This window comes from Manis javanica, chromosome 15, assembly GCF_040802235.1.
Source record: "Manis javanica isolate MJ-LG chromosome 15, MJ_LKY, whole genome shotgun sequence".
Lineage (NCBI taxonomy): Eukaryota > Metazoa > Chordata > Mammalia > Pholidota > Manidae > Manis > Manis javanica.
The window spans coordinates 43,469,425-43,486,836 of record NC_133170.1 but is presented as its reverse complement, the minus strand read 5'-3'; the positions used below and the strand labels follow the sequence as shown (position 1 = coordinate 43,486,836).

Genomic DNA, 17,412 nt, shown 5'->3' with positions numbered 1-17,412 from the left:
AAGGTGAAGTTCCAATTATCAAGAATACAAAAAATGTAAAGCCTTTATTTGAAGATATTAGGATAATGCATCAGTACCACACAAACCATTTTTAAGAATGTAGTAAAGAAGATATTAGAGATTTTAGGTTACATACTACTATTTATAGATGTTCACTGTTTCATTCCAAAAAAGAAAGAGAAACCAGTACTTGCTTTTTATACCACTTTATTCCAACCTGAGCACCTCAATATAAAACTAAACACTGGTGAACTGTTTTCCTTACTAATTCTGAATCACTGTAAATGTACAAGTTCTGCTAGCAGTTCAACACTTAAATAGATTAAATCATCTCTGCCACATGGTAGATTTCATATAATGAAAATTCCTAAAACAATTAGTGCAATATACTGAACTGTTCAAAATAAAATGACCTGTGAAAACAAGGCTGCGAGGTTGTTACTAACATACTGCAATACTTAGGTTACAAATTACTGGTACATTGTTTATTAGATTCTAGCCATGTAAGAACAACTGAAGCCCCTTCCTTTCAAAGGGGGAAGAAGGAAAAAAATTAGCTGTCTTAGTAACTGTACATTTTGTATACTTTTAAGCAACTCTTAAATATTACGGAAAGTAATAAACATATATGGAGACTATATTGCAGTACCCTATTTACAGTACAGTTGATGACAGAATTTAAAATAATCAAGTCTGAATGTACATAATTGTTAGTGCACTGACTATATTATGTCCAAAGGGAACAAAAGCCCCTCCCTGCCCACAAACAAAACCTATGTAATGGCCAGCAGTGATTAAACAGAAATCACAGATTCCTGGTTTGTTTCATTTTTGTTGAAGAGCTCACATGTTTCAAGGGAATACTATCCTTACTATGCAGGTATTGGTTTTCATAGTCCTAAAACAGATGGGGTTACACTGATTTTTTTACCTCATTTAAAAAATAACAGAACTGGCTATAATTTAGATGCCACTAATGTTCATTTCTTTCCCCCTGAAGATATGGGACTGTTTTCTTGTGGCTAATCTGTTAAAATGTGGAATGTATGCTTTAAATATGGCTATTAAGAGAAATTGCCAGTTGCCTGAATATTGTAGCTAAGCATAAATATCTTTAGACCCTTCTAAAAAAAAAGCAGTGTTTTTGAAAAGCCCAAATTAGTAAGTTTCAAATCTTTTTCATAGAACTGGCTGGTTAGCTGTGGGTTCAGTCAGTCACTTGACTCTGTTCCTGGTGAAAAGAAATGATTCCCCTAAACTTTCCAAGGAAAAAAGGAAACAAACACACAGCTCTCACTCCCCCTTCTACTGCTGAAACATTAGTCAGAGGGTCACATGCATGTTATTAAAAATTAAGTTCAAAACACTTAAAATAATTCTGTATTAGAAACTTGATTCTACTGTAAGTCTCTTCTTTTTGGAAGTCATATTGGGCTGGTTAAATGCTCCAATTTCACTGTTATTAACATTTATGAAGCAGAAGAATATTCCAGCAAGTTCAAACCGGAGGTTTAGTTACTACAACACTGACTCCTGGTGGGCTGTGTGGGCTCAGTAAGGTCTACTCCTCTTCCTCTGGCAGAATTTGCTCCTTGATTCTGGGGTTCATTCTTGGGCAACTTTTTAGCTAAGAGATGTTATTAAAATAAACACAATTAGAATATTCATATTAGCATGTGAATTGCTTTTATCTTTCTCTCCAGTTAAATTATCCCAAAGCATCATGTAACCATGCTCACTCTTTTTAAATGTTTATTGAGTATCTATTAAATACCAAAATATTGGTCATTGTGTTCAGGGAGTTTAGTTGGTTGTGGGAAGTGTAAAACAGGAAGCAGGTGCAGACACATTTAAAACTTAACTTGACTAGAGCTATATTTAATTCTTTAGATCTATCTGCTTAATAATACCAAAAAGTTACACTTTATTTCATAATCATTAATATTCCATTAGAGGAAATCCAAGTTAATAAGGATTATGGCCAGCCAATATGTTTATAAAGTGGCAGCTCACGCATATCAATATTCCCTGGACTGCCACAAATACTTTTTGGAACAAGATGATAGAAACAAATACCATCACCATCATCCTAACAGAAGTAGTTATCTACTGTACAACCTAATTTTTACCCCAAATCATGATAAATCACACCTCCTATTTTCTTTCTGGCATACACAGACTTTACCCTCCCAACATCTATCATTATCCTCTCCAATGGCTGGTAAGAAGTCTAATCAGATTCATCAGTAGCTCTCCCCTAATGTAAGTGTGCTTGATCCTGAAAGCTCTACCTCAAAAAACAGTTTCCCAATTTTTGGGTCACACGGGCATGGCTTGCCACATTTGGGTGAAGCTCCTCAACCAACAGTTACAGCTTTAGCTCTGTTAAGCTCTGCACAGCTAATGGATGGTCTTTGGAGCTTGGCTCTCAACTGATTAAAAACTTTACCTTTTAGATGTAGCTGGCTTGGATCCCAAAGATCCTTGATGCGCTGCTGTATTCATTAAATAGTAAAAACCTCTTTGAGTACTGACTTTGAGAGTGGCTGGACACACTGGTCTCTATTAACCTTGGGACTAAGACTATTAAGGTCAGACTCCAGCTTTACCTTGGTGTTAGCTCAAGTTACACTAAAGTTGAACATGCTCTACTTCAAAATCTGAACGCCTCTGTGTTTGGGATCCTCTGTCCTTTATTTGATGTAATATTTTGTGTAAGCACTAATCATCTTTAGAATCCTAGATGCTGGGTTGGGCAATGGATCTGGGAGGCAGGAGAACTGAAATTAGGGAAAAGCCTTCACGTCAATCCACCTCTCCAGGAATGACGCTAGGGTAGTTTAAATGGTAATAAAATGTCAAATGAATTTACAAGCAAAGCCCTGTAGGAACAAACACTGGGCTAGTATTATAAACTTTATAATTAATATCAATGCAGGTTCATTTCTCCCTCTAAGCATACCTCTAGAGGGCTTTCTGTAAGAACACTGAATGAAATTAGGAGGCTGAAAGAAATAAAACTGGAATGTAGAACTTTCAGCTTCTATTGGTTAATTTTTACTGTGTAAACATATACTAAAAACACATTTTAAGGGTCTCAAAAGAAGTATGCTACTGTCTTTCATTGTGTTACCAATGTGAAGCTGGTACTATTTTGTACCTGGATAACTGCAGCTTACCAATTTGCCCTTGAATTGATTAGGATTGTGAGAAGGTAAAAATTCTGCAACAAGTTAATAAAGATGTGCAGTAAAGAAGCCACTCAAAACCTTTAAAACTAAAAGCAGGTGATGAATGCACTACTCTGTTCTCTTTGGGAAGTCATCAAAAATAAAAAAAAAATGAGTGCACTGTGTGATTTATTTAAGTTACTAGTCTGGTAAAAGAAATGAAAGGCCACAGTTCAATTTATATTTGGGATCCCTTTCAAGAAAAGAAACATTCTAATTTCAAAAAATAACTGAAAGCTGCAATATATAGGCTACTTTCTGACTGGAAAAATGACCTTATCAGCACATCTAAATAAAAGGTACAAATTAAATAAAGCCCATCTGGTGCAGTCTTTACAGCATTAGAAAGGTTTAAAGTTCAGCCTGTTTTAAGGGAACTATTATGTTCTTGTTTCCTGTTATTAATTTTTCCAATGTAGACCTGGGTGTAATCTGTTCCACTTATAAAAAGAGCAAGTTGTTGCATAATCCTTCACAACTGTGCTAGTGCTTCCCTAATAAACTGCACACTTGAGTTTCTCAGGAAAATGTATTATACAACAAACAGGCAAATTTTTTCTTAAATAAGCCATCACTAGATACTCTCACCTAGTGACAGATATTCTGACAGTACTTGCAGCTTTTACCAAGTTCTTTTTGGCATCTAAATCAGCTGTTAATTTGTATGACTTCCACTGTGAAAGAATACTCTTATTCAGGGATAGGAATGCAGCCATTCCAGTGTAAAAAGAGATGTTATGGAGAGAGGTGGGTGCTTAGCACGTGAATGGATTAGAGGTAGTAAACTGTGAGAGCCACCAAAGCAGACCCTTCCCACAGAATCTATACCTTAAAAAGACTGGGAGTTTAGGGTAAAGAGTGACTTTTGTTTTGGGTACAGAAAACAGGAAACTTTCTTATTACTTCAACTTCATTTGCTATAATCAGCGACACTGGAACACAGTCATCACTGAGTAAAGGTCCCCAAAGCTGCACAGGCCGGCCGGCCACTGGGATATGGTACGGCACGGCCTGTTTCGCCTGCCCTGAGTGCTCTCTCTCTGTACCTCAGTGCTTTGAAATGGATAATTTCTCCATTACAGTATCTGCATTAAAATAACCTGTCAGCTTGTATACTTATATACCATGTACTTTTCTTACATTTGTCAGTAGTCAACATTTAAAAAGAACTTGTAAGAGACAAAAATAGTGCTCTGTTCAGAGCAAGGAAGATGGAAACACTGATCAGTGAGAAAGAAATCTCACTATGCCTACATATTGCACTAATAAATACTGCTGAGTGTATCTGCCTTTTATATAAAAAGCACAATCTAATAGAAAAACATGTATTTGTCCAAATTTCTTAGTGAAATCTTAAGAAAATCAATCTGCTTGAACTATCAGCTCAATGTCCAGGCTTTGAACTCATCCAGAAGAAACTTAACTAAGCTGAAAATATTATGACCTAATAGGTAATAATCTTTCAAATTTAACAATATATAACAAAGTTTTGCTTGGTGGAAGGGACAAAGAATAGAAATTTATTTATTAAAAAGAAAATCCAAAAATTTTTGAAATCAGTGAAACCAAATATGCCCCACCCAGTATAACTTGTTTTGGCTACACTTACTGTTTGAAAAAAAGTTAACCTTACCTATTGCCATGAATATTTCATTTACATTCATTGACGTCTTAGCTGATGTCTCCATGAATAATAAACTGTTGTCATCTGCATAGGACTGTGCTTCCTGTTGAGAGAACAGCAAAATGATATATCCCTTGCACATACTACACCCTGCCTTATTTTTGTTATAGGGAAAAAAGAGGCTTCCTTATTCTACTATTAACTAGATTACCTGTAACCAAAAACTGCATAGGAAGCAATTATTACCAAAGTTAAAACAGAGGTAACAGCATTGGTTAGGATACATTTATAAATTTGTTTTTGCCTTAACTTCTTGCACTATCTCATCCTGATTCATCTGGTCTCACATTAAATCTACTTTCAAAGGATAAGTTTCAGGGTGGGGGAAATTATCCTATTCTAAATAGAAAACTCCCTGGTCTCCATGGCAAATTTTACTTACGCTCATTATTTGCAATGAAAACAAAGAGAAACCAAATATATAAGACTGGCTTTAACCATGAGGAGGCATTCTCATATTTAATTCTGAATGACCTCTACAAGCAACATTTAAATTCTGAGTACATCATCACTCACTCCTTTGAAAATTATTATTACTACACTTTATATTTTTGTCAGGCCTTACAGTTTACATGTATTATTGCCTTTGAGCCTCACGACTGCTGTGAAGATCAAGCAATTACCTTTTCCACTGACAAAGGAAAAAACTGAGTTTCCTTTGAAGTGTTATGTGACAGGGCCAGTTTTGACTACAATTTAAACACTCTATTTAGCACTTTATGTTGGGCAGGTAACTACCTTAGAAAGAGTACTAGATGGTATTATACCACATGGCTGTCACTGGAATTAAAGGAAACCACATGTGCAACATGATCAGTTTACTACTGAATGTTGCAAGAAGCGCTAGTTTATTTTCTCTAGGTGCATGAACTCCACCTATGGCCATCAACAAAAAAGAATGTCATCCCATCAATGATATTATATATATAATGGCCACAACCAAACTCCTTTAGAGGGTAAAAAGCTGAGAGTCAAAGAACAGGGCAAGTTAGAAAATGTGTTTAAAAGCAAAGAGACACTGCTTTGTTTTAGATGACTATTTCCTCTATTTTACAGTAGGGAACATCTTAAATGTGTTGAATATTAAATAACATACAAACTAGATTTTTTTTGAGCCTTTATATCTGAAGGCCCTTTTAAAAACATGAGTCTACGTGTATGTGTTTATGTGGGTACATGAATGTCTGTTACTATATATACTATACATACAGGAGATAAATAGAGAAAGGTTAGGAAGGATACTAAAGTATGTGTAGGGATGGAGGGATTAGGATAGGAGGCAATCACCTCTTGCTTTATGATTTCTGCTCTATTTGTGAACAGTTACTTCTTTTGTTTAGGTCAGCAAAATCTTTGTTATCAATATATGTATTACCATTAAATAAAGAGGTTTCAAAATTCAGGTTTATCATGAGAAGCATTACATATACTATTACCACATTTGTGTAAAAAATCTGTGTTTTCTAGTATTTGAATGGCTTTAAAGTTGAAACTATAATTTAAGTATGGATGCAGACGGAATCATACAGTACATATGTGCCTTCAAACATACCTGGAAATCAACAGCTCTTTTATTTGCAAGGTCAGCCTTGTTTCCTGATAAAGCTATTACAATGTTAGGACTGGCTTGCCTCTGAAGTTCTTTAACCCAATTTTTGGCTCTGGCAAAAGACTCCTGGGAAACAAAGAAACAGCTATTTGGCACAGGCTGAAAAAATGGTTAGGCAGCATCTTTGTGAAACAAGGCTTTAAAGACTGTCCAGTGTAACTCTAGGAAATAATTCTTAGGGCTACTGTATTATTTGAGACACTCTCATCTTTTTTAAATCAGCTTTTCTAACTCATAATTTTGGCAGAAATATCTTGCTCGGTTATCAAAAATGATTTAAACAATTATTTTCACTAATCAAAATTGTGAATGCCAAAACTGGGATATTCCAAGTAGTTTCACTCTAACACGCACATCTACTTACCTCGTTTGTGATATCATATACAACTATGGCTGCTTGTGCTCCTCTGTAGTACATTGGGGCTAGGCTATGGTATCGTTCTTGACCAGCTGTATCCCAAATTTCAAATTTTACTGTTGTGTCATCAAGACACACAGTTTGGGTTAGAAAAGCAGCTGAAAGAAGAAAATGTCTGTAGTTAAGTTTATTATTTTCCCCCTAACATTTTCATAATATAAAAAACACCTGGAAACCTGATATATTGGCTTAATAGTAGCTTTAAATACTTTCAAGACCTGTACCTCAAAGCTAGATAGATATATATGCTTATATCAAGATCTTCATAGTAAAATCAGATTTATTTTCTACATTCTTGAAAAGCTTACTGTAATATTAAGCTAAATTTCTTAAATTGTTTTACAAACTGTAAATTTTAAAATTAAATTAAAAGAAGCATATGTATATTCTTGAAAAATGCTGGGTGGGCATCAACATACCTGTAACGCTACCATCTACATTGCTAACCACACCCCCGCTGCTCCAGTCTCCTAGGTGTACTGGCATACTCTGGGAATTTAGTCCCAGTCCATTAGTACCAAATTAGTATTTTTTGGTTGCATTTTACCTTCAACACATTATAGCACTTTAATTGTTGTAATCATTATCACTCAACCTCGACTTAACTTGCTATAGATTCAATATTAACTCCTAGCTCTTTATCCCATGCCATAAGGCCTTTTTGGATTTGTGTTTTCATCTGTTCTTCAGAGATTTTAACTGTAACAAGAAAATACCACCTTACAATGCTATTTTACTTTTAAAATTAAGAAGACTGCTGTCAAATCTTGCAAAGAACTACTGTATCACTTACTTTCTGAATTACTTCGTAAGAACAATATGAAGTAAAATGTCTGTTATAATTCTCTTGGCCCTAGGAATAAATATCAGGAAAGACACCATAATGGATAGCAGTGAAAAATAAGAAATCATCTTATAAAATATAAGTTGTAATCATGTTTATTAACCTTTAAAACATCAACTGCTAGAGTAAGTTTCTGTGTGTGGCCACCTGCATTTAAGATACTTATGAACAAAACTTACACACGGCCATTTTTAGCAGCATGCTGGCCAACACAACTACACCCTTGAGTTCCTTTCCTTCATTAACTTTGGAAGGTAAGATCCTGCTGCTCTATAGTTAACGGCAAGTCAGCATGCTCCTCCTTTTTCCTTTCAGCTAAAGGTGTGGTATTAAACTCCTCCCAATTGGCATGGAATTCAGTTGTAAAGTTTTCTAAAAGTCTGTCCTACCATACAAGAGAATTATGATCCATTTCTGTAAATGGCAGCAGTTTTTCTAGTGATGTTAATTTTCCTTAAGAGATTCACTAGTTAATATAAAATGTGGAGAATATGCCAAGTTTAATTAGATATTCTATCTTTTTTATAGCAGATAAATTTCTTTCTCATGCAATTTTTATTAGATCAACTGGTTTCTTGTTTCAGTACTAGCAACTATAATCTCAATTCTGTAAACATCATAATTGGAAATGTCTAGAACTAGATTCTAATGAACTGTTATGTGAATTCCCAGATGGCTAGTCATACTTAAAATACGAATTCATCAAACTTCTTTTACTGTACAAAATTAACAGAAATATCCATTTCTAAAATCCTGTATTTATGGCAAAGGACACTGAGACAGCACTATGTCACCTTTTCACTGTCAGAAAAGGCTTTCTTATAGACTCAAACATTTTTAATATTTAAAATTAAGCCTATTTGATAATACTTATTTTTCAGTAAAAGGGAAAAAGGTAAAGAATGGATCACAAAATATAAGCCTTTTCTCAAGTACAGTTTGATGCAACTTGAAAAAAATTTCAGAATTTGCACTCAGACTGTTTTCTCTATGACCAAAGTACACTGGTAGAAAAAATACTTATTCACACTTTGTAAAATCAACTCTTGGCTCAGGAAAGTAACTAATAGTTATGCTGACTTTAAGAGAAATTTAACATGATTCTCAAACCAGTTAAAGATACCACAAAAGGGCCACCAATATTTTTTATAAATGAAGTACGAAAATGACAAATGAAATACAGATGAAGTCCAACAAACACACTAAAAGAACAGTCCATGGCCAAGTAGAGTTTTACCAGAAATGCAATACACCAGTAGAATAAAGAAGAAAAATCATTTATTTTTAAAATAAATTACAAAAGGGCATTTGAGTCTATATTCTTTCCTAATATGCATGCAAGATTTTTCCTTAGAATTTTAAGGTGTCCATTCTACCTTTAAGCCTGAAATCAGCATTTAGGTTAATAAACAGCAATTATTTATTTTTTGCTCTTAGGCAGTCTCTTTAAATCTACAAACCAAACAAGAATGTTGACTATAACCATTATTTAATATCATTTCAGATATCCTTGTAATTATAAAAGCATTAAATTATTGAAAAGAGGTATTATTTGTAAGAGGCAAGACTGACATGAAAATCCAGAGGCAGCAGTTCAAATAAAGAAGATAATGAGTTCTTTAGATTGGCTGGAACACATCACCAGCCTTACAATACCCTGGCAATAACCAGGTCTTCAGTGTTAAGCTCGGAGAAGAATGGATTCCAATCATATTAACAAAGAACAAGATAGTTCACTCTTCAACTCCTCTTAGAAACCATCATTAATCACACCCTATTTAATAGCTTGTCCTACCTCTGTGCTCCCAGAGTTCCTTGTATAATAACATGCCTCACTTTTTATCAAGAGTTCATATTATCTTTCGATTCTCTTAGACTGAGTTCCCTGAGAAATTACTATAGCTATAGTGTTCTCCTTATCCAAGATCTAATATAAATCCCACTGCATATAAATGTTCAAAATATTTGCTAAAAGTTCATTAAAAATATGTGGAACTCTTTTGGGGGCTGTTTTAGGTAACATCTGAATAGACAGTTCCCCAAAGGGAAAATATAAATATTTCAAACACAATCTCAAACAAAATACCATCAAGATCTTTTTAATTTGAAAACACCATATTGTTGTTTTATGTGGGATGATAAACACAGAATAATTTTTGGGGGAGGAGAAATGGCCAATAATAGAGGCCAGGGGAATGGGTTTTGGGGTACAACAAAAACACAAAACAATTAAAAGTGCTGCAGTGACACAAGGACAGATATATTATGGGAACAGGATAATTCAGCTTCATTGTAAACATGTACTGCAGGAACAACATGATTCCCCTAAGTTACTAAGTTTTCAAACACTTAAGCATTTAATTTTCCTTCTAAAATTAAATGAAGTACAGCTGACATCTGTAAATTCTTAGTGCTTCTAAAAAGTACGTTACTAGTGATTTTACAAAGTTATAAAAAATAATTTTGGCATTCAAAATATATAAACTACTACAGCAATACTGTAGCAACATTATCCAACCACAAACTTACCTGAATCTGCAAAACCACTTTAATTTATCCAAAACGTCTATTTTCTGGCTAAGAACCATCACTTTCTTAAGACCTCTTCATTTTCTCTTCATTTCCATCACCAGCACTAGCAAGTTGGTTTTCTTTTCGGGCCCATATTTCACAAAGAAACAGCTTTTATCACTTCGAGAGTTACTGTGTACGCGATGACAAGCAGAGAAAAACAAAGCTGTGTTGAGATGCGGGTGCTGGCCTGTCTAATAGGCTCCCTCTTTGAGCTACATGGGCTGTTCGGTTCCTATTTGCAAGTCTGGCAGCAAGCAACAGTTTCAGTCTCCGCAAAAATACATATTACTGAATCACAGACCTTGGGGTCAGCTGAGAACAGCTAAACTGTAAATGTTAAATTTGCAAATACCAAAAATGTAGAAGGCCTTAATAAATAATAAGCAAGGATGAGACACTGCAATACACCAGGAAAGGGAGAGAATATCCAAATCAATAGCATTAGCCAATGGTTAACAACTCAAAAAAAAAGTTTACACTCAGAACTAAAATGATTCAACATGAATTAAACAGGGCAAAAAAGAGAAAAACCAAGGAACCAATACCATCCCAACACTCAACTTATTTATCAAATCTGATAGGAAAGACTTACATTATTAGAATGGACCAAAAATCCTATGTAATTTGACTGTTAGGCTTGATTACATAAAAATTTGAGACTTCAAGTTTGCAAAACATTTATCATACACCCCAAACACAGGGGTGAACACAGAGAGGGAAATTTCTACAGTGGATGTTGAGATTATTTTTTAATATGTAGGAATCTTGAGAAAAACTCCTAAAGCCTGAAGAATAAATGTATAAAGTAAATTCAGAGAAGAAATATAACAGGAAAAAAGTCAACATCACTAGTAATAAAATCTTCACAGCAGAAAAAATTAAGTTTTATCTTCTCATTTAGCAAAATGAAAAAATAAAAATACAGAGTGTGGCAAAAACTCACTCTCTGCCTGTGATTTTGTGTAACTTTTTTGGAAACAATTTTGTTAACATGCGGCAAAGCCACCAAAATGCTGATACTGTTTGACCTAATAGCTCATGGAATCTTCAAGACAGTATGGGGAGGCAGAATAGAGAGAACAAATCTTCAAGCTCGAAGAATTCTTGTACATACAATTAGAAAACAATCCAGATGTATAAATGAAAAGGCACTGGTAAAGTTGGTGTTCAGCAGCAATTTAATTTTAAGATTATTAAATGACGTATTTAAAAGCCAAAAAGTAAAAAAAAAAAAATTCCTGGTAAGGATATGGTCTACCTACACAAAAACAGTGAGTAGAAAAGCATAAAGGAGACAAAAGTAACAGTGGTGTCCCCACAGTAGGATAATGACTGAACATTTTCCCTTAAGTAAAACTTTTCAGAAGTAGTGGATTGAAGTCCTGTTAAAACTGAAAGGTAAGGATATAGTTGCTAGAGAAGGGAAAGGTCTTGTTCAAGATTGCAGAAGTAGATCAGGGGCTTGTGATCATATCCTAGTTACAGACTGTTTATAAGTGATTTGTGGGGGAAACAAAGGTTTTTCAGTGAAGCAAGGAATTCAATGAGTGAGTACAAGGGATTTAGATCAAACTTGAAGATGAATAGCCAATCACAGAGAAGGATGACCGTAACTGACTAAGTTGCATCAAGAACCAGGTACCAAAGTTATCAGTGAAGGCAGAAATTGGCTTGCTGGGAAAAATGAGTCAACAGCAATAACCTAATATAATAGATTTTTTCAGACAGACTGTACACAGTGGTCTAGAGTTGACAACAGGCAAAACAAAAACTGAGACCATTTTTATTTCCTATTAAAATTGTATGTGTGTACAAGGGTTGTTTATAGGTTGCATATGTGTGTACACATAATCCCAGTAGATTATGGCAGCAAAAACAACCATGTATTCAGGTAAGAGTTACATTTCAATTAATGCAAATAAGAGAGAGGGGATAAAAATAAATTAGGGCGGAGAGGAAAGCACAGAGTGACTAACCTCCCCTCCCCCAACACTCCAAAAGCTTGGCAACAAGGTGAAGAAAAAATTACTGTAGAGATATACAAAAAGATGGCAATATTCCCAAAAGTAAATCCATCTTGGGAGATGACCTATAAATACTAATCATACAGGATTCATTCTTAAAAATTCCAAGAGCATCTGATAAGGATTAATATTCAGAATACATAAAGAATTCCTACAACTCAGCAACAAGAAAACCCAAACAACCCAATTAAGACACGGGCACAGGATTTCAATAATTTCTCCAAAGTATACAAATGGCCAAGAAGCACATGAAAAGATGCTTAACATCACTAATTATTAGGAAAATGGAAATTAATACCACAATGAGATACGACTTCACACCCACTAGGTCAGCTATTATCAAAACAACAGAAAACAAGTTGGCAAGGCATAAAAATTGGAACATTTGTGTACTGATAGTGGGAATATAAAATGGTGCAGCTGCTACAGAAATGGGAATAGAGTCTTCAAAAATATTAAACACAGAATTACCATATGATTCAGCAATTCCACTTCTGGGTATATACCAAAAAGATGTGAAACAGGGACTTGAACAGATTCTTGTACAACAATGTTCATAGCAGTATTATTCACAACAGCCAAAAGGTAGAATAAAGAGTTCAACAATGGGTGAATGAAGGATAAGCAAAACGTGGTATATACATATGATGGAATGTTTTTCTACTTTAAAAAGGAAGGAAATTCTGACATGCTATAATATGGAATCACCCTGATGACATGCCAAGTGAAATAAGTCACTCACAGAAGGACAAATATTGCATAAATTCTCTTGTAAGAGGTTCCTAGAATAGTCAAATTCAAAAAGACAGAAAGTAGAATAGTAACTGCCCTGTGTAGAGGTGGGGAGAGAATGATGAGTAACTGTTTAATGGGTAAAGTTTCAGCTGGGGAAGATGAAGTTCTGAGGATAGTGCTAACAGCTGCACAATGTGAATGTACCTAGTGCCACAGAACTTGTACATGGTTAAAATGGTAAATTTTATATTATGCATATTTTATTGTAACAAAAATCATTCAGCAACATCTAGAGATAATTGTTGCCAAATGAATTGCAATTTCAGAAAATATTAATGATATATAGGTAAGAGTCTGCATGGAGTCAGCAAAATGAAGTAAAGAATAAGAACTAGTTATTTCTCCAGTATTGTCTAGGCAAAAGATCAATTTTGAAAGATTAATTCATGTAATTTTCTCAGAAATAACCCAAGAATAAGGAAAGTCAAAATTTTTTTACTATTAAAGCTTGACAGTTACCTCTTAAAGGATACCCAACTCTCCTAAAGGAATCCACTCTCTAGGACATAAGGTAATCACATCACCAGCTGAACGCTATCATACTAGTATTTCTGATATTACACCACTGCACACTGTTTAGAAATTAATTTTAGGAGTTTGAATTTGGGTAGTAATTTTGAGTGCCTCAAACCCTAGAAAAACTGATAAAGCCAGCATTTGAACAAGGCTAAGATTAAGAGCATGTGGGTTACCCACCAAGGGCATAATCTGTTTATAGTCTTTACTCACCATAACGGATTTATATAACAAGCATGTACACCAAATGAGGCAGAATGAAGATGCACTTTTCAAAGAAGAAAGGGAAAATGGGAGAAAAGGGAAAGGTTGTCTGTCGTTAGTTATTAACTATCCGACAAATGCTCCCCAACAAACAGCAACAGAGAAAAAGTAATGAAATAAACATAGCTTTAAGTGATATGTATCTATGAAAGCCATTTTATCTATATTCAATTCTTATAATATGCAAGGAAAAGATGATTTCTGGTTTTCAGTTCTACATGTAGGAGCTTATTAGAAGTTGCCACTTCATCCTGACAAGTAAAAAGCTGAACTGAAAAAAAACCCCAAAAAACTCTTCTTATATTTCCTAGAGAAGTGAGGCCACAAGGCAGTCTGCTGCCCCCAAAACTGGAGATACAGTGATCAGGTAGGAAAACCCAAACTGTAACTGACAGATTGCTGGATGGCAGGTGAGCACAAGTCTGAGCTTAAAACTCCAGGGGAGCCAGTCAAAGCAGGCCACCATGCTTTTGTGACTTTCACTTCCAGGAACTCGATCAAGTTCTCACAGAAAAGACCAGAGAAAAATTCCCTTGTGCCTCCAGCAGGGTGAAGTAAAAAGGAACCATTCTTAAATAAGCCAGACCCACACTGTTCTTAACAAAGTCTGCTCTCAGGAGAAACTAGTTTACCTGATGGGATATTATTAGTCTGACCTGATGACAGAAGGAATACTCAATGCCATCCAGCTCTAGCTTTCTCTATACAGGAGAAGGGAAATATTTAACTCCAGCCCAGTTCACTGTCCAGATGCACAGGCTCACAAAAAGACAGACCTAATCATTAAAATAATAATTACTATAGAACACTTCCTCTCCCCCAACTCTTCACCACATTACCCAAGGCCTATTTACAGCAGTTGTTTTTACCTACTACATCATATGCAGCTAGCAAGAAAAATTACAAAGCATACTAAAGGGCAAAAAAACAGTATGACGAGACAGAGCAAGTGAGCATTAGAAGCTGACATGGCAGGGATGTTGGAATTATCAGACTGGGATTAATGTGCTAACTAATAGATCTAATGGATAAAGCAGACAATATTCAACAACAGATGGGTAGCAGAGAGATGGAAGCAGAGAGATGGAAACCCTAAGAAAGAACCAAAATGAAATGCCAGAAATCAAACACTGTCAGAAATGAAGAATGCTTTTGATGGGCTTATTACAACACTGAACATGATGGAGGAAAGAATCTTCAGACCTTGAAGATTTATCAATAGAAATCTTCAAAACTGAAATACAAAGAATGAAAACAAAAACAAAAACAACCCCCAGAATATCCAAGGGCTATGGGACAACTACAAAAGATATTATCTATTTGTAATGGAGTACCAGAAAGAGAAGGGATCAGAAGATGTCAATAATGACTGAAAATTTCCCTAAATTGATGTCAGACAACAAATTACAGATCCAGGGAGCCCACAGAATACCAAGAAAGATAATATTGAAAACTCAACATCTCAGCATATCATTTTCAAACTATAAAAAATCAAATATAATGTGCAAGGACAATGTCCAGACTATTTTGCAAAGAAAATTTCTTTCCTCTTTCTCCTTGGTGATGGCCCTTCTCTATTTGGTTCAAGAACCCAAACTTAATTCTTCCTAGATCTCAAGGAAATACCCCAGACCTTCAAAACATTACTGGCCATGAAAGTGACTCTTTAATGCTTAGCAAAAGCCCATCCACTAAGTGAGTCTAAAAGTTCCAGTTATCTCAGGATTTTACAACACAGGAATGGAAAAGAGCAAGTTAAAGAAGGGAGAAGAGACAGAGAAGACTCTAGCCTCCAGAGTAACAGTTAGAGGAAATCTGTAATCACAGAAAGAGCAAAACTACCCGTGCCAATCAACAACCAAAGAAATGGGAAGTATCACTAAGGGAGGAAAAATGTGATGAAAAGTCTGAGATCCTTTTGATCCCACACCATTAGATAAAATTACTTTTGGTTCAGTAACCAACCACATCTTGAAATTTATCTTACAGAATTAAGTACAAAAAAAAATTCCAAGAAAATATCCACTATTACACGATGACCTAACAGCAAACAAAAATTGCAAACATAAAATGTCTAACAATAAACATATGAATAGTAATAAGACAAGTGGTTACTAAAATAAACATGAGTACAATACTGTGAACTTTATCAATAAATGAAATGAAATACAATAGTATGATTAATATAATGAATATACATAGAAATATTGTCATAAATAGTTCACAGGAAAAGAAACTCAGTCTAAAATATGAAAAGATGCTCGACCTTGCCCATAACATGGGAAAAATGTACATAAAAAAATGCAGAGATCAAAAACCGAAAGTTTCTGTTATGACTGCCCTTGCACTGTTCACCACGTAAGAACTTATTCACTATGTAAGAACTTGTTCACCATGTAAGAACTTGTTCGTTATGCTTCAGAAGATTGGAAACTGTTGAGAATTAGGCTTGGGGTTGATTAATGATTGTGCATTGAGTCCCCTATACAGAATTTTATTGTTGTTAACAACCATTTGATCACTAAATATGAGAGATGCCCTCTCAAAAAAAAAAATGCAGAGATCAAAACATAAAAATGGCAAAGATCTACATGTATGATAATACCTCAAGTTAGTAAAGTAGGGTAATAGGCACTCTGTGCATTGTTGGTTAAGGGCAGTCTGGAAACATTTTTCATAATTACAACGTATATAATCTTTGACACAGTGATCAACTTCTAGGAATTTACACTACAGAAATACTTGGAATGTATGACAAATGACTATGAATTATTCACTGCAGCAGTGTTAGTACTCAAAAATACCAGTATACAAACCAAAAACTACAGAAACGACTAGATATATACATTGGTATGTTCTATGCAAGCCAAAAACTATGGAAATGACTACATATATACATTGGTATGTTCTATGCAATGGAATGATCCAACAGCCTATAAAAATGAGGACACTTCTTCATAAAGTGATTATCACTAGATCTCTGGAAGACTGTATTTTCCACGATGGCGGCAACAAGATTCTCCACACCACATTCTTCTTACATTAGACACTGACACTCCTCCCTCAAGTCCACGCAAGCCTCTGACTATAACATAATTGATACTGTGACTTCTGGGGCTAGGTCATAAATGGATCCCCAGCTTCCACTTGGTACTTTTGGGGCACATTTTTGAACCCAGCCATTACGTATGAGGAAATTCTAGTTACATGTACTGTTCTGACTGTGGGCCCAACCCACTGCCAGCATCAGCTGTTGGATTTGTTGAGATGATTCTAGCCCCTGCACTGAATGCAACCTATGACATTAGAAAACCACCTACTAAACCCACTTACTCCCCAAGCAGAATACCTCCTGGCTCTAGTTTTATGCAAAGATAAAGAATCATGAGAGATAATAAAATGATTGTTTTAAAATCACTAAGTTTCAAGGTCATTTGTTTCTGAGCAGTGATAA

General features: G+C 35.0%; 1 protein-coding gene across 1 annotated transcript in view; it reads right to left on the bottom strand.

Annotated features, from left to right (window-relative positions):
• Nucleotides 1-15: 15 nt before the first annotated feature.
• RAB5A (RAB5A, member RAS oncogene family) overlaps nucleotides 16-17,412 on the bottom strand; it is a 30,809-nt gene continuing 13,412 nt past the window's right edge. The window contains exons 3-6 of the mRNA XM_017680617.3: nucleotides 6,888-7,039; nucleotides 6,467-6,589; nucleotides 4,864-4,957; nucleotides 16-1,627 (exon numbers count right to left, since the gene is read on the bottom strand). Of these exons, the coding sequence (XP_017536106.1) occupies nucleotides 1,512-1,627; nucleotides 4,864-4,957; nucleotides 6,467-6,589; nucleotides 6,888-7,039 (485 nt within the window). The 3' untranslated portion in view covers nucleotides 16-1,511. The remainder of the gene's footprint in view (nucleotides 1,628-4,863; nucleotides 4,958-6,466; nucleotides 6,590-6,887; nucleotides 7,040-17,412) is intronic.